Raw genomic sequence first — 21,327 nt, forward strand, 5'->3', positions numbered from 1 at the left:
AGAGATCAGTTGTGGATTATGTATTTACACTTAACTTGAGTTTGTTAAAAGATGTTTCTAAATAAAAAATATTCTAAAAAGAAAAAAAAAAGAATTTAACCAGATGTTCCTTCCTTCATTTTTTTTTTCTTGTCGTTCTCATCTTGCTCTTCAAAATTACATAAAATGATCCATTCTTACTTTTATCATCACTATTGTCATTAATTCCTTTTAGCATTTCTTTCTTCTATATTTGTATCTTATCATATTTTGATAAACATTATTAGTATGGTGATATGACCATATTTGATGGTGTTGGTAACGATAATAGTTTAAAAATTATAAAGAATATACTGATATAATACATGTATACAAATCATAGGTGGCGTTAATAAGAGTCCAGGTGAGGCTAAGCCTCCCCAAAATGATCATGGAAGTATTATACTGAAGCTTTTTGTGGATTACTTGGCTTGCTGATTGTTATTTGGATTCAATAACTATCAGGTTATCTTGGTGAGAGGCAGTGAGCAAGAAAGAGAGAAACAGCTGAGAGACCAAGTGGGAGAGACAGAAGCCTTTAGTTACTGATTATAGTGACCAACGCAAGCAACACTCCGACTGTTTGCTGAATTTGTTCTGCTTGTCTGTGTGTTTTGGTGCCAAGAGCAGCACACATGATGCACAGGTGGGAGAGGAACAAAAAGCGAGTTGTTGGTGTTGCTGTGCTGAGAATAGATGTCTCAGAACCACGTATGTTTCTGAAGCAGTGTCACTCTGGCACTTCAGTGATTTTATCAACAAGAGCAAACTAAATTCTTTCGGCAAATGCACAGAAATAACAGAATAAAGCTTAAAATATAAATAAAGTATGAAATTAAAATTAACCACCGCACACTGAGATGACTTTACTGTGTCATCTCAAGAGCAAATAATGTGTTTCGCCTGTAGCTTCGTCAGGTTCGCTCAGCACTGAGCGAAACACATTGTTCGCTCCTAATAAAGTCACAGTAAAGTCATCTCAGTGTCTGGTGGTTAATTTTGATTTACAGCTTATATGTTCCTGTAACCAACCAGCACCTGACTGAAAATACTGGCTGTGCATGGGGAGTTCTGTCAAAAATACAATATGTTTAATCAAACACTCCCCAGCCAATAGATGAATTTAAATTGGCATAAAAAATAGAAAGTGTAATATATTTAAAGCAGTAAAGCATTGCATTGATTTATGAATCAATATGATTGATTGTAACAGTATCTGTTGTCCACAGCTGCTTTATATTGTATGAAATGTTTCTGCTCCCCCATTCCCAACTTTTAGCCTCTCCAGGCATGATATCCGGGGGCTGCCTATGATACAAATGATTAACAAAGATGCCACTCTCTTGATGTGACATCTGTATGTTGATGTAGTCCCCTGACACACACATACACTGCATTACTTTGCAACCCCTCGTTCCTCCTGTTTTCAATGAAAGTATTTCCCAAAATATCAAACTATTCCTTTAAGATCTGTTCCTCTGTATATCACTTGTTAAAATCACATAAATATAATGGGACGCAGCTGAACATATGTGTGCAGATTTCTGTTATCACCAAAACTGGAGTGTGTTGCATCACTGCTTTTGATTTCCTCATTTTTTGTTCAATGTATGCTAATCTGGGTGCTCCACACACCATGTAGAACTGATTAGGACTGAATGTAAAAGAAAACAAAAAAAAAAAAACACATACCATATAAATGAGCATATATACAGGCAAGTCACTACATATCCTGCAGCCCATAGTCAAGTCTATTCTGAGTAAACAGACTTGGTCAAAGGTAGAGAAACGGCCTGCCACAGCTTTTTTCTGTCAGTGCAGCTGCTGCATATGTTTTGTTTGTTGTTTTCAAGACATTAATGTAAATTGCCTTTATGAAATTCTGTGAGACAAGGAAGACAGACTGCATCCCCAGACAGTCTTTTATCAAACATTTTTTTTAAAACATTCTTGAAAGAAAGATTGAGCGTACTTATAGAATGAAAAGATAAGGAAAAAACATCCTTATCTTTCATCTACAAGTGTAGGAACTTTTGACAGACAAATATATAGAAAACTGCTCAAAACCACCGTCAGACTGCTTTCTCTCCATCTCTCTCTGTCTTTCACTTTGATCATAAATTAAGTTTTTAACCATTATAATAACTATTTATTATCTACAGTAAACTCAAAATATTTTGGATGCCATAAATCTTATCCCAGCTTGAACAGCTGTCTAATAATTAACTCTAACCCCTGCAGTTATTATATTTAACCAGTCTAGCCAAAAACACCAGCAGTTAGAGACAATACAGAGACAGTGCACTGCTGTTTGGCAATATTTAGTAGGTGTCCATAACTTTAATGAATTATAATAAAATGTATTATATTTGGATGAAAGTAGTAAGGAATACCACATATGTCCTGTCTTACTGTAATAACATATTCATGTGTGCTCAAACCAGCAGAATTTGTATCATTAGTAGACTTTGTCCATGCAAAAAATCATTAGCTTTTTACCTACAATACCAGTCAAAAGTTTGGACACACCATCCCATTCACTTGAATGAGAAAGTGTGTCCAAACTGGTATTGTATGTATACTAATCAAAACTTGATAAAGGTAAATTCAGATTCTTTTCATAAGAAAATACTGTACTGATTAAAAACCCAGTTTGAACAGGGTTTTAGAGCCTCAAACTTCTAGTCAGGATCCTTTAGATAAATACTGACTCCTCCTCCTATAGGCAGATTACATGACTATGTAGCAGCCAAATAGCTTAGGTTGTACAGAAACCTGTTTATAAAGTTGACGTCACTAATTCATGAAAAGTAAAAGATGACACAACCGAGACAGTCAGAGTGACAAAACAATATTGGAAATATCAACTAATGTAAAACAACAATTAACAATACATGTACATCTAAGAATTGAATCGGATCATGAATTTGAAAATTGGAGGAAGTTAACTTACTTCATTTCAACCAATCATGATCATTTCCACCTTGTAGACTTTAATGATCTTGTGACTGAATCTTTCATTTGGTTAGAGAGGCATGAGTTGTGTAGCAGAAAGGTGTTTTGCCACAATGACTGAGGGACTGACTGCTTTGATTCTTCTTAGTACAGCGTGTAAGTGCAACTTTGAACTAATATGAGATAGATATTCATGCAAACCATTGTTTACATTTCACAGTGTTATTTCTAATGGCAGATACTCTGCATTTGTTTTTGTCTTGTTGTGTAGTACATTAGTTTTTGTTTGTCTCTTTTTCTCAGCTCTGATTCAAACTGCAGAGGTTCCTCACCCAATCTCTTTGACTGTGGTTGAAGTTGGTGGGAATGTTACTTTGCAATGCCCAGTTTCTGAGAAGGAGGATGTATTCTTTAACTGGTACAAGCAGTCTCTTGGATATATGGTCCAAACAGTTGCTACAAGAACTTATACTCAAATAAAACTTGTTGGACAATTTGAGAATTCACGTTTCCAAGTCACACAGGGGTACAATGAGTATTTGCTCACCATTAGAAATGTAAGCAAAGAGGATGAAGCAACATATTTCTGTCAGAATGGAACGGCGTATTCACTGACATTAGCTGAAGGCACATTCTTGGCTGTGAACGGTAAAAATTTTACTTTCTGGTTTATGCTCATTCCATTTATCATCATGTTTTTTTGTCATACAAATAATTTAGATCATTAATTTCCTTTAACGTATTTTTTACTGACTCACACAGACCGTAATCAGCAGAAATCTTTCTACGTGAAACAAAGTCCAGAGACTGAGTCAGTCCAGTGGGGCAAATCAGTGACTCTTCAGTGTTCACTTCTCTCCAAAAACAAAGAAAACACAGATCAGTGTCCCGGTGAACACAGTGTGTACTGGTTCAGAGCTGGATCAGGAGAATCTCATCCAAGCATCATTTACTCTCAGAACAGGAGTGATGACCAAGATGAAAAGAGCTGCGTCTACAGTCTGTCCAAAACTATTCAGGACACTTCTGATACTGGGACTTACTACTGTGCTGTGGTCACATGTGGAGAGATCCTGTTTGGTGAAGGAGCTAAAGTTGAGATAAGTATGTTTTTATATCCTTTGCCGTCTTCAAATATTAAATGCATCTTAACCTTGAAGGCTTGTCAGATTAGATTGATAAGATTTTGCTTTGATTTGATTAAATCTGATTAAAATATCAAGCTGATTGATAAAAACATGCAGCCAATTTGTCTTTTTCATGGCAGATATTTTTATATGTTTTAGTAGAAAAAGCACAGTTGTGATTAATTAGATTATTCCATTTAGTTCTTCCAGTTCAAGTAACTGTGCATGCTGGCTCATTGGCATGGATCCATCATTCATATGATTATGATTTCCACCTGTGCATTTCCTGCCCGCACAACTCAATATTTCTGCTGTGAAAAAGCTCTACAGTTATCATATTCATGAGGTGTTAAGTGTCTCTTTTTGACATTTTTATGATTCCAGGACAACTAGACCCAGTTGTCTTTGTACTTGGAGCACTGTTGGTCTGCTGTGTGACTGTGATTGCCGTTCTTATTTTCTACATGAATCGAAGCAGAGTTTGTGAACGTTGCAAAGGTAAGTTCATCAAATGTACATGGATTTTTATTACGTTTATTTATAATCAGAATCCATTGCTGAAAATTTTGATTTTATCTGTCATCTCAGTAATTTTCAAATTTATTAAAATTCGAATTTGATTGTAATGTAATTCATGACATGACATTTGATTTACCCTTGCCCTGAAATGTGCCTTATGTGTTTATCATAATTTTGTTTGTTTGTTTATATAAGCTATAGCTATTTTTATAGTACTCTATCAGTTTTGGCCTCAACAATAGAAATTGTGATTCTCTATTATACACTTTGAGCTCTGAAAAACAGTGAATGTTAACTCAGAAAAAGTTATGTTCTTTAAAACATTCACATCATATTTCAGTATGCAAAGATAGGGCTGGGTGTCGCTTAAAAAATTGCATTACCAGACCCAATTCCAGTACCCTTAAAATGATACTGATACCAATAGAGAACTTCATTCGATACCCACAATGTGAAAGGAAGCATTCAGTTATGTAAAATGCCATCACTCCACCCCATCCAAATAATTTTTACAAATACATTTTGAAAGTGTTCAAATTATTGAAATATTTATTAAATTACTGTACAAAACTGTACAATGAAATATTATCTTTATGGGTTGTAGGTGCTGCGATAGTGGGTTGATCACACAACGCATTAAATCGAAGAATGCTTGTGGTGGCTGGCTGTGAGCAAAACCATACATACCATACATACATACCAGTATTTTTTTTTCTAGATCTGGGTACAAAAAGGATCAAATGCAGGTATTATTTGATACAATATTACTTGGTACTGGGTTATGGGTATCGAGTAGCCAAGTCCTAATGGAAGATAACTCAGTAACACTATGTGTGTGTCTTGTCCTAATTAAATCTGACTGAGGTGTTTCATTGATTACATTACATCAAATAATTATATCTTTACATTCTGGTAGCCTTAAGAGGTTATGTCTTGTTGAGCCTGGAGCCATAAATAAAAACTTAAAGAGACAAAACTCAAATCCTAAATGTCTGAACAATTCAATCCCATATACCATCATTTAAAACTCTCTCTTTAAGAGGGTCACAATTTGCAATTTCCAAAATGAACAACTGAATGCTTTAGTGAGTTTTTCAGTGTTTCAAATCAGAAGAACATAGTTAGATGAGGTACATTATAGGTATAAAGCTATAAATCCAAGAACTGTAATAAATAAAAACAGATAAAAGTCACACTGATATGCTTTTATGAAGTCTTTTTTTTTATTAACAGGAACAATGAGTGCTTCTCATAACCCTGGGCATGACAAGTCGACAGTGGATCAGTCAAATGACCTGGTAAATTTGCTTTTAAGTTGGAAACTTAGCGTCAAATTGAAAAATTGCAAAAAAACATCTGAGTTGTCAACTGGATTACAATAATTTCCTGACTCTAGACTCTGTCTGGCAGAGCTGCCTTATCTAAAGTCTAGCAACCATTCAGCCCAGTGTTCAATAATTTTAAAGCTTTATACTGTGTATACTTGTCTTCTCCATTCAGTGACTTATGTTGTCATTGTAAAACCTACAAATAAGTATACATCTTAAAAAAGATTTTAAAAAATAAAATCATTTGGCCCAAGTAATGTGACTTAGAAGGTAATGGATGTCATGATTTTAATTCAAACCAAACATTTTAGTCAGAATATCACACCACTGGATAACAAAGCTTTATAATATATGTTCTTAACTTGGTCTCTTTAACTGGTCTTGATTTCACAGCTTTAATCTCTAAACTTTAACACATCATTTTTATTTTGCAGGAGGGGGAAACAGAAGTAGTGTACTATGTAGCACTGAATTTTTCCACAAGGAAAGTGAAAAGAGAGAGGAAGAAGAGAGAGTCACCACCAAACTGTGTGCACTGTGAGAGCAGACTATCACACCCAACACCACCCCTCTCTATAGGCAGAGCATGGCCTATGCATTGGGTCCCAAGTCTCCTCAGAGGACTTTTTTTCTGATTTCAGAACAAGAATGGGACCCAGTTACTCTTGTGCTAGGAATACTGTTGGCTCTCTGCGTGATTGTGATTGCCATCCTTATTTGCTCAACACACGAAAAGTGACTGGAAGCCCTTCAGAACATTTGTATATGATATGACCTGGACTAAAAAATCAAAATCTCCTTTGGTGCTGCCCAATAACAAGTCAATGAGAATATCCCTTCCAAAAATCACGCCACCTGCTCCAAATACTCTGAAACTCACCATCATACTAATATCTTGAAAAAGACTCAATCATCCTTTAAGCCCCTGTAGGAGTGAGGGACAATCATGGGCTGAAAAAAACACTGCATCAACTGTTCTACAAATAGCTCTTTGTTCCAGCATATGTAATAAAGCCATTTCAACATGTATTAAGTGTGTATCAATGCTGTTCATAGAGATTAGTTGTGTATTGTGTATTCATAGGTTAAACTGTAATCATGGTTCTAGGAAGATACATGGAAACATCTCTGGGTCTACACAGAGAAAGGTGTCATGGGTTGATGTGCACGCCTCACAAAACTCAAAATGTGTCTGCAAGATGATTAATCCAACTACTGTCCTGTTCCGAATGGAAAGAAAAAACATAGAAACATTATACTCAAAATCCATACAAGTACAAAAGAGACAGTCATGTGAATTATGTTTATGTCTGAATGACACCTGCGCATGTTTGCATATATACGAGAGGGGTGTTCAGAGAAAAGCATGTTCTAGCATTTCTTTGTCACATAAAAGTACAGGCTGTGTGGTTACATCGCATCACTGTGTGGTTGGATCGCAACGACACAGCAATGCAGCATGTTATGTCCCCTTTAAACTCGTGTTTAATTTTATTACTGTGCCTTTCCACCAACCTCTGTCTTTATCATCATTATTTTTTTATCTCTGCACTCGAATTTGACAAAACTACAATAGATGTGGCTACAAATCATTTCCACTTACTTTACATTGCTGTCATCTTCAAACTATTTTTCCACCTTTTCAATCAGGCAAATGAAGTAACACCTCATTATTGTTATTATTATAATTATTAATGCCCCTTGCAGGAGTAGTTACGGGTACAGAAGGATTAGACACACTGAGCCACTATAGTTAATGACTATCAGTCATGCTGTGCTCTTCTTGTTGTCTGGGGTTTGCTTATCTTTGGTGGTTTTTGTTGAGGGAAAGGGAAGTGCTACTCATTCACTGGTCCCACCTAGATATTTGTGGCAAGAGCATTAGTTTGATCTGTGATCTCCCCATCTGAGACTGTTGACCTACTTATTTTATCCAGTAGATCAGAAGGAAACATTTTTACATTTACTGGTGACAAATCCTTAACTGTCACAATATATGTAATATTGTAGACTAAGAACCGTGTATTATAATGTATGGGTAAAAGCACATGTTGAGTGCTGACTCATCCTTGGTATATTTGAACCTCAGTCTGATGGTGCACCTGCAGTATAGTGTATAAATACATCATGCTTTGCACTTCCCTTAATAAGCAGTGTGAAGTGCAATGCATGTGGCACATGTGTACTCTTGAATGATGCATGTTTTGACGCTTAGGAGAATTAAAGTTGTGCCTGATTATCTGCATAAAAGTTTTAAGATGTTCCCTGTTCCTTTGTGTATCACATGGTAAAGCTAAAGAAATAGAAAGAACAAATTCCTATTATCCATACCATCAAGAGTGGAGGGTGTTGCTTGATTGCTTACATTTTTTTCTAATGGATGCTTAGATAAGCTCCCCATGTGACGGTGGGACTGAATGGGAAACAAAGATGAATGAATTCATACATTTGCTGTTAAAACAAAAACCAATAAAAAGGAAACAAATGTAATGGTGCATATGCTCCTTAAAATAGAACTTTTTGACAATGATTTATAAATTAGCACATGCAAAGGCAAGCAAAGCTAAAACAGCCAGGTCCACTGGTTAAAATAAAATGTGCTTCTTGTAGCTCTTTCCTTCTTGCACCTCTGACCTCATTACATATCCTGTTGGGGCCTCGGGTCTATTCTGAGTAAACAGCCTTAGTGGTTGGTCGAAAGCCCGCCACAGTTTTTGTCTGTCAGTGTAGCTGCTGAATGTGGCTTTGCTTGCTGCTTTCAAGACACTAATGGAAATTGCCTTTATGAAGTTCTTGTGAGAACAAAGAAATTTTTCCCCAGACACTTTTTTTCTGAAACTATTTTTCAAATGTAAAAGTCATATTCTCTATTCCATCTTGATCAGTTTCTCTTGGGGATATAATTTAAGGAATAACCAGTACAATTTTGCCATGTCCATAGCTATTACATGTTGGAAAAGTATAAACTCTAAATTTAGACATCCTTTAATCACAGCAATTCATCTCAAATCCACACCACTGCACTGAAATAACCTGATATAATATCCCAGTATGTCTTTTGGCGCTGAGTTATGGAGTCTACCCACCGACACCAGCAGTTCAAATGAGGAAACGCAACATTAAAGCACAAGTAAGAGCGTATAGAGTATACAGCATGACCACATTAACAAGAAAAAAATTGGCCCAGCAGGTTATAAGGTCATCTAACTGTGCCTCTTCCTGCTAGCTTAAGCAAGCATGGCAAAAACAACAAGTAGTAGCTGTACTTAAAAGTCTTCTCCATGGATGTATTATAGGAACTGGATACTGGACTCAAAGATGGTGCCTATTCACTCAAATGAAAACTGTTTACCTGTTTTCCCCTTTGGCCCCACCCATGCGTTCCTGCTCGGCCCACAGACTTTACCCTGGGATGATATCACACACATTAAATTCTCTTTTATAGGCTTTTGGAAGGTTTTATAAATATAAAACATTCATGGCCTTCATGGTAATAATTGACCTTGTTGGATGTTTGAGTTGTTCTGTCAACAGTTTTACAGATGTCTCTTTTATAATAGTGGTCTATGGGGAAAATGCTTTTTGGGCCACATGGGATTTTTTTCACTGCAGTAGCACAAGTGACCACTAAAATTGTCAGCAAGGCTGAGTGGCAGTGCAGTATCCAGCTCTCTTAACACATCAATGATCTTCCATTGCAAAAAATGAGTGATGGCAATCTACGGCATTGATTTCCATGACTTCATGCGCCACATTTATTGACAAGTTCGCCTGCTCTGCCTAGCTAATTTGCATATCGAGATCCAATTGCAATGTGGACACAACTAAGATAACCAGGATGCATTTTAATACCAGGTGTAAATACAAAGACCCATGGATTGGATATCATTATCCAGATAATGTGTCTAGATACAGATCACATGTTAATACCAGGTGTAAACAGGGTCAGTGACAAAACTGCTTTGGAACTTCAAACTATCATCTAATAGTATAAAGCAACAATACATGTACATTTAAGAGTCATTGAAATTGCATCATGAATTTGCTAAATTTTGGAGGAAGTGCACATTCTGCTTTTCAGCCAATCAGGATCATTTCCGCCTTGTAGACTTTGATGATCTTGTGACTGAATCTTTCATTTGGGTAGAAAGGCATGAGTTGTGCAATAGAAATGTGTTTTACCACAATGATTGCTCTTTGAGCACCTCACCTCACAAATCTAGTCGAATGCTTATCTAATGTTTAGGGAGTATGTCGATCCAGTTTTTTACTACTTCTAATAGAGGCTATTTTTTCCATCCTCTACAAAGACATTAATGCAAATTGCCTTTATGAAATGGAAAGGATGAAAGGAAGACAGACTGCATCCCCAGACAGTCTTTTATCAAACAATTTTTTTAAAACATTCTTGAAAGAAAGATTGAGCGTACTTACAGAATGAAAAGATAAGGAAAAAACATCCTTATCTTTCATCTACAAGTGTGGGAACTTTTGGTAGACAAATATATAGAAAACTGCTCAAAACCACCATCACACTGCTTTCTCTCCATCTCTCTCTGTCTTTCACTTTGATCATAAATTAAGTTTTTAACCATTATAATAACTATCTATTTTCTACAGTAAACTCAAAATATTTTGGATGCCATAAATCTTATCCCAACTGTACAGCTGTCTAATAATTAAACCTATCCGCTACAGTTATTATGTTTAACCAGTCTAGCCAAAAACACCAGCAGTTAGAGACAATACAGAGACAGTGCACTGCTGTTTGGCAATATTTAGTAGGTGTCAATAACTTTAATTAATTATAATAAAATGTATCATATTTGGATGAAAGTAGTAAGTAATACCACATATGTCCTGTCTTACTGTAACAACATATTCATGTGTGCTTAAACCAGCAGAATTTGTATCATTAGTAGACTTTGTCCAGGCAAAAAATCATTAGCTTTTTACCTACAATACCAGTCAAAAGTTTGGACACACTTTCTCATTCAAGTGAATGGGATGGTGTGTCCAGACTTTTGACTGGTATTGTATGTATACTAATCAAAACTTGATAAAGGTAAATTCAGATTCTTTTCATAAGAAAATACTGTACTGATTAAAAACCCAGTTTGAACAGGATTTTAGAGCCTCAAACTTCTAGTCAGGATCCTTTAGACAAATACTGACTCCTCCTCCTATAGGCATCCTATATCCTGTTTATAAAGTTGACGTCACTAATGCATGAAAAGTAAAAGATGACACAACCGAGACAGTCAGAATAACAAAACAATGTTGGAATATCAACTAATGTACAACAACAATTAACAATACACGTACATCTAAGAGTCATTGAATTGGATCATGAATTTGAAAATTGGAGGAAGTTAACTTTCTTCATTTCAACCAATCATGATCATTTCCGCCTTGTAGACTTTGATGATCTTGTGACTGAATCTTTCATTTGGGTAGAAAGGCATGAGTTGTGCAATGGAAAGGTGTTTTACCACAATGATTGAAGGACTGACTGCTTTGATTCTTCTTAGTACAGCGTGTAAGTGCAACTTTTAACTAAAATGAGATATTCTTGCAAACCACATTTCACAGTGTTATTTCTAATGGCAGATACTCTACATTTGTTTTTGTCTTGTTGTGTAGTACATTAGTTGTTGTTTGTCTCTTTTTCTCAGCTCTGATTCAAACTGCAGAGGTTCCTCACCCAATCTCTTTGACTGTGGTTGAAGTTGGTGGGAATGTTACTTTGCAATGTATGGTTTCCAAGGACGACAGATTCTTTCGCTGGTACAAGCAGTCTCTTGGATATATGGTCCAAACAGTTGCTACGCAAACTTATAACCAACAAAAACTTGTTGGACAATTTAACAATTCACGTTTCCAAGTCACAGAGGGGTACAATGAGTATTCACTCACCATTAGAAATGTAAGCAAAGAGGATGAAGCAACATATTTCTGTCAGAATGGCACGGTGTATTCACTGACATTAGCTAAAGGCACATTCTTGGCTGTGAACGGTAAAATATTTTACTTTCTGGTTTATGCTCATTTCACTCATCAAGAAATTGTTTTAGTCATATGAATAATTTAGATTATTAATTCCCTTTAATGTCTTTTTTACTGAATCACACAGACTGTAATCAGCAGAAATCTTTCTACGTGAAACAAAATCCAGAGACTGAGTTGGTCCAGTCAGGCAAATCAGTGGCTCTTCAGTGTGCACCTCTCTCCAAAAACAAAGAAAACACAGATCAGTGTCCAGGTGAACACAGTGTGTACTGGTTCAGAGCTGGATCAGGAGAATCTCATCCAAGCATCATTTACACTCAGAACAGGAGTGATGAACGAGAGGAAAAGAGCTGCGTCTACAGTCTGTCCAAAACTATTCAGGACACTTCTGATACTGGGACTTACTACTGTGCCGTGGTCACATGTGGAGAGATCCTGTTTGGTGACGGAGCTAAAGTGGAGATAAGTATGTTTTTATATTCTTTGCCGTCTTCAAATATTAAATGCATCTTAACCTTGAAAGCTTGTCAGATTAGATTGATAAAATTTTGCTTTGATTAGATTAAATCTGATTAAAATATCAAGCTGTTTGATAGAAACATGCAGCCAATATGTCTTTTTCGTGGCAGATATTTTTATATGTTTTAGTAGAAAAAGCACAGTTGTGATTAATTAGATTATTCCATTTGGTTCTTCCAGTTCCAGGAACTGTGCATGCTGGCTCATTGGCATGGATCCATCATTCATATGATTATGATTTCCACTTGTGCCTTTCCTGCCCAAACAACTCAATATTTCTGCTGTGAAAAAGCTCTACAGTTATCATATTTAAAAGTAATTAATTATTATTTCATGATGTGATTTTATATTTGAGACGTTTTATGTTAAAGAATAACTAAAATTAATGGTTGCTAGTCTGCAAAATCAATGCATAACTGTCTTATTATAGAAATCAATGAGCATAAAATTGCATTTTAAGCTCTGTGACTTATGTTAAATGTTTGTCAAAGGAGAGGTTGTTTTTTATTTCATTGTTCTTTTCAATCCTTTCTTGTTTTTTCATTTGCTCTTAAAGAGTTTTGATATTGAGGTGCAAAGAATGAATACAAAGCTGCTTACTACCACGAAAAGTAGCAACTTTTGATCAAGATCAAAAGTTATGCTTGGTCAAAGAACATAATTAATTTTCCTAGTGCGACTCCAACAGCAAATAATGACAATAATAAAATAATTTGGTTTTGAGTTACTGAACAACTTTGTAGATGCTCTTATGATTGTTAATTATTCAAATAAACAAACAGGAATGAGGTGTTAAGTGTCTCTTTTTGACATTTTTATGATCCCAGGACAACTAGACCCAGTTGTCTTTGTACTTGGAGCACTGTTGGTCTGCTGTGTGACTGTGATTGCCGTTCTTATTTTCTACATGAATCGAAGCAGAGTTTGTGAACGTTGCAAAGGTAAGTTCGTCAAATGTACATGGATTTTTATTACGTTTATTTATAATCAGAATCCATTGCTGAAAATTTTTATGTTATTTGTCATTTCACCTATTTTGAAATTTATTAAAATTCGATTGTATTGTAATTCATGACATTACATTGATTTACCCTCACACTAAAATGTGCCTTATGTGTTTATCATAATTTTGTTCAGTGCCGCCGCTCCGCATACGCAGAGTTCGCAGAGCGCATGGGGCCTCAAGTACCAGGCAGGGGCCCCCAAAATTAAGGTTGATAAATATGTCATGATAATTATCACATTATTACATTTTAACACAAATTGAAAAAATATATAAAATAGTTATGAACAGGCCCACCATTGGTTTTTTCATTGCATGTACCCTATGACTCAATTCAGGCAAATTAGATATTTTTACCTAATATATAAAAAAGTAAAAATTATTATTGAAATATTTATTAATTAACTGTACAAAACTGTACAATGAAGTATTATCTTTATGGGTTGTAGGTGCTGCGATAGTGGGTCAATCACACAACGCATTAAATCGAAGAATGCTTGTGGTGGCTGGCTGTGAGCAAAACCATACATACCATACATACATACCAGTAATTTTTTAAATTTGACTGAGGTGTTTCATTGATTACATTACATCAGATAATTATATCTTTACATGTTTTGTTGAGTCTGGAGCCATAAATAAAGACTTAAAGAAACAAAACTCAAATCATAAATATCTGAACAATTCAACCCCGTATACCATCATTTAAAACTCTCTTTTTAAGAGGGTCACAATTTCCAAAATGAACAACTGAATGCTTTAATGAGTTTTTCAGTGTTTCAAATCAGAAGAACATAGCTAGATGAGGTACATTATGGGTATGAAGCTATAAATCCAAGAACTGAAATAAATAAAAACAGATAAAAGTCACACTGATATGCTTTTATGAAGTCTTTTTTTTTTATTAACAGGAACAATGCGCGCTTCTCATAACCCTGGGCATGACAAGTCGACAGTGGATTGGTCAAATGACCTGGTAAATTCACTTTTAAGTTGGAAACTTAGCATCAAATTGAAAAATTGCAAAAAACATCTGAGTTGTCAACTGGATTACAATAATTTCCTGACTCTAGACTCTGTCTGGCAGAGCTGCCTTATCTAAAGTCTTGCAACCATTCAGCCCAGTGTTCAATAATTTTAAAGCTTTATACTGTGTATACTTGTCTTCTCCATTCAGTGACTTATGTTGTCATTGTAAAACCTACAAATAAGTATACATCTTAAAAAAGATTTAAAAAAATAAAATCATTTGGCCCAAGTAATGTGACTTAGAAGGTAATGGATGTCATGATTTTAATTCAAATCAAACATTTTAGTCAGAATATCACACCATTGGATAACAAAGCTTTATAATATATGTTCTAAACTTGGTCTCTTTAACTGGTCTTGATTTCACAGCTTTAATCTCTAAACTTTAACACATCATTTTTATTTTGCAGGATGGGGAAGCAGAAGCAGTGAACTACATAGCACTGAATTTTTCCACAAGGAAAGTGAAAAGAGAGAGGAAGAAGAGAGAGTCACCACCAGACTGTGTGTACTCTACTGTGAGAGCAGACTATCACACCCAACATCACCCCTCTCTACAGGCAGAGCATGGCCTGTGCATTGGGTCCCAAGTCTCCTCAGAGGGCTTCAGCTTAGCTTAGCATGACTTTCATGTAAGAGCTCCCTATAGCTTAAAGGTACGGAGCCCCGGAGAGGTCATAGAGAGAAAAAATATATATATTGAGGCCATGTTTCACTACATCAAGCGATTGAAATTCTATTGGCACATAGCTCTTTTTTATTTAGCTGATAGTGATTAGTGTTGTTGAATGAGATGTGTTTGTCTTTACACACAGTGGGTGTACTTGGATTAAGACATACCAATGTGTTCAATGAAGGCTTTATTATGGTGAAGAAATTGATGCCAAGTTAAAGTTGAATGTATAGTTTAGTCCTTAATTGTCATTGTGTTTACAGGTTGTGCACTCGGTAGCTCACTGAATCTGTGCATAAGAATATATGGGTGTGCAAAACATGCCTCGCATAATTAGGCCTGTCATCTTAAACAATGTAGTGATGTAACCCCATGAACCAAAGAAGCTGTTAATAAGGCTCTACTATTGTCAACACATAGTGATTGATATCCCTATCTAGTAAACTAACCAATATTTATCCTTTGAGATGCAATGATAGTGGCTGAATCGGTGATACAGTACATTTGGCTCTCTGTATACACACTTATTTTGTGCGCACAAATTACTAAAACATGGGAAAGAATCATATCTCATGCGCATGCAATAATATTTTGAATACTCTGTGTAGTAAAAAGTGGCCTCAATATATATTTTATTTTTCTTTATGATCATTCTGGGGTTCTGTTTAAAGGATATGGCTAGACATTTTCTATATTTTTCTTATAGTCAACAAATGTTATGTACAGTGCCAAACCAACAATGAACTCATTCAAGTACTGAGTGTGTATCCAAAGTCTGATATATCTTATTTCTCTGTGCTGTAGACATCCTTTGTTGGCCAAAAACAGTTAAAAATATGTCAATGAGTCACACCGTTGCACTGAGTGACATGTTCCTTCACCACTAAAACTGTGGTCACAGTAGTTTGTTTAGAAATGGCCAAAGACTAATAACAGCAATCACGTTTTCAGTTTCTGGAAAATAGTTTGGTGTAACGTAAAGGCCATGCATGGAAACACATTACTTTTTACAGTGTTTTGTTAGCTTTTTGTGCTACATATCACAACAACTTCTCTGCTGCTCTGCTGTTACGTCTATCAGCAGGTCTCAATGAGGGGAGTCACATCCACCTGCTACATGACACACATATCCATATTTGGTTATGAAGAAGAAAATATACATTTGAGTAGAGATTTGATAATCAAGTGACATCTGGGAACAACTCCTTGATCAACAAGATGCCTACTGTGTGTCTTTCCTGCCTTTGACCCCTGCTGATTTGATCTTGTCTGAATGCACCCCCCAACCAGTGAAGTGCTCTCAAGGGACTCTCCATAACCTGTTTTTCCCCTTCTCCTTTCCACAAAGTTAGGTTGTAAAATATAGGCAATAAATGAAAAGTGCAAAGCAAGTATCGCCTTTGAAGTTCTTCTCTACACATTACACACTGTGCTGTCTCTGTGTTATGGGTGTATGAATAAGTAGAGGTCTGTCTGCACATCTGGGATGCACTTGTTTTTAGCTCAGAAGTCAATGCAGTCTTCTATGATCTGGGAGACTTGAGTTTTAGACCCACTGTGGGGACCTCCTTTGTCAGGTAGTTTATTCATGAACACTTATTTAACACTTTAATATCCTAAAATTAAAAGCATAATAAAAACAAAAGCTGTATTTTTACACCTATTTCCACCTTTATTCAAATACAAATACAAATATAAGTTATTTTGCTGCCTCAACAAATATACAAATACAAATACTGGGCCCTCTGCACATCCCTAGTAGAAACATGGTGGGGCAAAATAGCAGGCTCTGTGGAAGAGGACTCGCTCCCTATGTAGATATAAAGGGCTAACATATACAACAAACTGAATATAAAGGCTTCTGTGAATAAGCCCACTCTGTTCTGATTGGTTAGCTTGTGGAAGCTAACCTTTGGACTTCTGGTGGCTCGGGAGGTGTCGTAAGCAAACAGTAGTAGTAGGATTTCACCTCTTTTTCTAGTTCTTTACTCAAAATGGAAACTTCTCAAGTACATCTGTGCATGTTCGAGCATGAATCTGATTCGAAATATGAGGCTACGGAATTGACAGCCATTTTTGGGCATGAGGGAACACTCTGACATCATCACAAGGAGGAAGTAGAGGTAAAATTGCAAACAAAGCCATCAGAGCACGCTTACAAGGAACATTTTATATACGTTCACCTCAAGTTTGGGACCTTTGACCATGTTTAACATAGATATCCAACATCATAACGGTAAAAAAAAAAAAAAAGAAAATCACAAAAAGCTTGATATGTCCTCTTTAAACAGAATAATATCAATGAGCACACATATGGCACTAACTAATCCAACCCAAAAGCCTTGACAGCAGCGTAGAGCCTCTCTTTCTCCAGTGCTTTAGCATCTCTCACTCCACCACTGCGAGGTTTCATCATGGTAAAGACGGCAGCAGAGTACATCCATGAATCTTCATCTCTCTGAGGAAATGTATTGCACACTTTGTGAGTTGACAAATACCAATCAATAAGCATAATTTTTACAACTTTTTTGATAAGTCAAGTGTACCTTTAAATTCCTTACCTGCATATTTTTCTGACTTTTGTGCAGGGAAACAGCAGCTGGATTATAAAATGAAAAATCATTAGATTACAATAACTAAGGAAGGATTTATAATTTCATAGTTATGCTATAACACTAATCAAATATGTGATAGACTGAGGTCTTAATACGTTCTAGTACCGTTGCAATGATCACACTTGTTTTTGTTGATGGCATAAATGAGACAGGCTATAACAATCACACATATAGCCAAGACAGCACACAGCAGGGGCAGAATCACATCTGCCCTCTTTAAATCACCAAAGGACCATATGCTGGTTCCTAAAACATGAAAAGGAAAAATGAAAGTTAACATTTTTATTAAAAGTAAATGAAAAGGTAATTCCATTTGTTTTATTTACATGCATAGAATATTTGCTCACACCTGATCTGTATGGATTTTTTTTGACCTCTAATCAAACCTTATATACATGCAAATATCCCTATTATACTCTTAAGCCTTGGTGACTTGGTCATTATGAATTCAGCCAAGCATTGTTCAAACCCTCAGAACTTTATATAACTTTAGATAGGAAGATACCAAATATGACAGGATGAATTTAAGAGAAATGTGTATAAAATTATATAAAAGACATCTAGAATATTTCCATTTGATGGAATGGTGAGGCCATAAAAAATAAAATTGTGGGTTTGAACAAGCTTAAACAAGATATCCTGTGTATAAGTTGTCAGTGGAATAACATAATTTTTCCTGCCTTAAAACTACTGATGGGGGAAATAGAAGGTGTAAAATTGGATGTTAACAGTTTAACAGACTAATGATACAGTTACCTTCAATGTCCAGTTTTGTTCCATTTCCAAAGATTATCTCTCCACACGTGGCCAGAGCACAGTAGTAAGTGCCAGCATCAGACTTGTTGACATTCTTAGAGAAACGATAGACACAGCTCTTTGGAGAAGAATATGCGTCAGGTCTCTTGTCACACGGATCATGGCTATTTCCATCAGTGTAAATGATGTCTGGATGAGATCCATCTAATCTGGCCCTGTACCAGTGCACATTGTATCGTCCTGGACATGTCTTGTGTTCAGAGTCAGAGAGGACTGAGCACTGGAGAGTCACAGAGTCTCCTGGGTGAACTGGGTTGGATTCTGTCGACGACTGGACAACAGTATATTTTGCTGTCCTGTGAGTGTTTTCTACAAAATACAAAAGATTGGAAATAGTGAAAATTTGTATGTGTTCTGCAATTTAAGAAAAAGAGTTGGAACATCAAAACTGAAATTTAACATATCAAAAAGTCATAATATAGTTTTATATATGAACAAAGTGTTATGAGACCAAAAAAAAAAGAGATAGTTCCGATTCACCACACCTCTGCAAATACAGAGATATGTCTCACCTTTTAAAGACAAATATGTCCCATTCCACTTATCCTTACTCCAGGTAGAGACTGCACAGTGATACACTGCTTCATCTTCTCGGATTGTCCTCAAAATGGTCAGCGTGCTCATGATTATGGTATAGTTTGCATCAAATCGTGAGGAAGGAAACCCTTGTTCAAAAGTAGGATTTGAAGTAGCTTTCATCAGTGTAGTCATTAACAGGAGTGAATTACCGATGCTTTGTTTGTACCATTTAACTCGTGTATTGCTATACTCCGAATCAGGGAAAAAACATGTGAAGGTCACCGATTCACCAAGTGGAACTGTGGTCACTGAAATCAGTGCATCTGAATTAAAAGACAACAAGAATATATAATCAGTATTATACAAAGATCAGAATATATAATACAGTATAATTATGAAATAAAGATAAAACAAAGTATTTTTTACATGCATTTATATGCTCATATTTATTTATGAAACTACGGCTCCAATTACAAAGTTGTTTTGAATTTATATTACACACCAATTGTTAAAAGAAAGGTGGCTGTAATTCCCTTACTGCATGATACTGAATTATAAAAAAGATACTTTTTCCACAAAAAAAACACTCGAACAGTAAAATGTTCGGATATGGTAAGATATCACTTACATCCTTGATGGAGAAGAAGCAGCGTAATCCATAAAATGATCATCTTGATATTATTTCTTGTTAGAATCTTATCAGGGAGTAAAGATGATGGTGTGGTTGAGATAAGTTAGACTGTCTGATGCATCCACTTGGTTATCACAGGTTTCAAAAGTACGTTTCCTGTCACACTGTTATTATGCAACTTTATGACTTTTGAGGTTTTGTGGTCTGACTAGAACAGAACAATGCCAAACTGCTGCATATTTTCTACAACAAGATTGGGCAGTTTCTCTGTTACTTTTTAAAGGCTGTCTTTATGCCTAAGGTTGTCTTTTATGTGTTATAAAATATATAATGTGTTACAAAGATCAAGGAAGGACCTGGCATTCAGCTCCCTTTGGCAGGATTGATAAAGAAAATTATATATAGCTGCATTTTTGTTCCAGTTCATTTCAGGTCCACAGAGAGTTATTACAAATGAACCGGGAGTTGAACTGACAGGTAACACATTTACCGGACACTTTTGGTGACTTGTTTACTTCTTAAGTGCAACACACTTTCAGTAAGGAAATGGCTGCATGTATGAAGTAGACACAAGCACAAGCCTTTTTCTTTATTTCCTGAGAACTGGAGGGAAACACCCACGCTCATTCTGATGTGCTTCAGTATTACCATGGTCACCAAAGTATTTTAAATAACTATGTATATGCAAAAAACAATTCAAATCAGTTTGTTTAGATTAGCTTTTGTGTTAAACATGTCACATATCCATTATCAAACTATTAAACTAGTGTGGTTGAACTGCTTTGCATTGTGACCACATGCAAATCACATTAGACTTCTCTGGATTGACACCTTCCTTTTCAAACTGTCTTTTTGTGGTTGTTTTGTCTGCATTGGCATAAGAATCACAGTGTTCTCTGAGGCCAAAATGAACTAGACCACATGAGAAACCAAAAGAGACTGTCCTCACCAAAAAAAGCAACATCATCAGATTCTTCAGATTCTTAAAGCAAGTCACTGTGTGTTTTCTGACAAGCGACCTCTTGTGGTTGTGGGAATTTTTGACTGCTCACTCTCAGGGTCAAAAGGGGAAGTAGGTTGGTTGAAAAGGCCATTTTTAGACATAGAATAAGAGAGGACAGGCAGATACTTATGATGCCACCAGTTATGGGGCAGCTGAAAAGAGGAAGACTTACAGTACCAGTCGAAAGTTTGGACACACTTTCTCATTCAAGTGAATGGGAAGGTGTATTCAAACTTTTGACTGGTACTGTACATGGTTCATTTATTTCAGACGCCTCGTCTAAATTTTAAAGTCTGTCACACTGGTCCAATGCACACATGTAATTATTAAATAAACCCATTGGTCATACTGCACTATAAATCTGAATCTGAAAGGAGTGTTGGCCGACTCAGTGAGGGGAACTTGGGAACTTATAATGGGGGGTTACTCTTGCTGTCATATCAGGAAATGAAACGGCTGGCTGCTGCTGGCCATTTCAGTGACATTTTGCAGATGAATCATAACTTCAAGATCGGGATATCATCCTGCCAATACAGGCATTAGGTAGGAAAATGGTTATATGG

The 21,327-nt window shown here is 36.0% G+C and overlaps 3 protein-coding genes across 3 annotated transcripts; 2 read left to right on the forward strand and 1 right to left on the reverse strand.

Annotated features, from left to right (window-relative positions):
- Positions 1 to 3,052: 3,052 nt before the first annotated feature.
- LOC137189774 (immunoglobulin kappa light chain-like) lies at positions 3,053 to 7,422 on the forward strand. The gene is made up of 6 exons (XM_067599831.1): positions 3,053 to 3,129; positions 3,277 to 3,621; positions 3,736 to 4,077; positions 4,485 to 4,598; positions 5,853 to 5,917; positions 6,382 to 7,422. Exons 1-6 carry the CDS (start codon positions 3,054 to 3,056, stop codon positions 6,580 to 6,582), a joined length of 1,143 nt encoding a protein of 380 aa, XP_067455932.1. The 5' UTR covers position 3,053; the 3' UTR covers positions 6,583 to 7,422.
- Positions 7,423 to 11,421: 3,999 nt separating this feature from the next.
- Positions 11,422 to 16,553, forward strand: LOC137189775 (immunoglobulin kappa light chain-like). The gene is made up of 6 exons (XM_067599832.1): positions 11,422 to 11,486; positions 11,623 to 11,964; positions 12,081 to 12,422; positions 13,303 to 13,416; positions 14,390 to 14,454; positions 14,918 to 16,553. Exons 1-6 carry the CDS (start codon positions 11,423 to 11,425, stop codon positions 15,125 to 15,127), a joined length of 1,137 nt encoding a protein of 378 aa, XP_067455933.1. The 5' UTR covers position 11,422; the 3' UTR covers positions 15,128 to 16,553.
- A 295-nt stretch (positions 16,554 to 16,848) lies between these two features.
- LOC137188792 (uncharacterized) lies at positions 16,849 to 19,965 on the reverse strand. The gene is made up of 6 exons (XM_067598387.1): positions 19,759 to 19,965; positions 19,124 to 19,453; positions 18,552 to 18,920; positions 17,901 to 18,041; positions 17,742 to 17,779; positions 16,849 to 17,638 (listed from the first exon to the last, which is right to left on the reverse strand). The coding sequence occupies exons 1-6, from the start codon at positions 19,799 to 19,801 to the stop codon at positions 17,504 to 17,506; spliced, it is 1,056 nt and encodes a 351-aa protein (XP_067454488.1). The 5' UTR covers positions 19,802 to 19,965; the 3' UTR covers positions 16,849 to 17,503.
- Positions 19,966 to 21,327: the final 1,362 nt, after the last annotated feature.

Source organism: Thunnus thynnus, chromosome 9 (assembly GCF_963924715.1).
Source record: "Thunnus thynnus chromosome 9, fThuThy2.1, whole genome shotgun sequence".
In the NCBI taxonomy this organism is placed as follows: domain Eukaryota; kingdom Metazoa; phylum Chordata; class Actinopteri; order Scombriformes; family Scombridae; genus Thunnus; species Thunnus thynnus.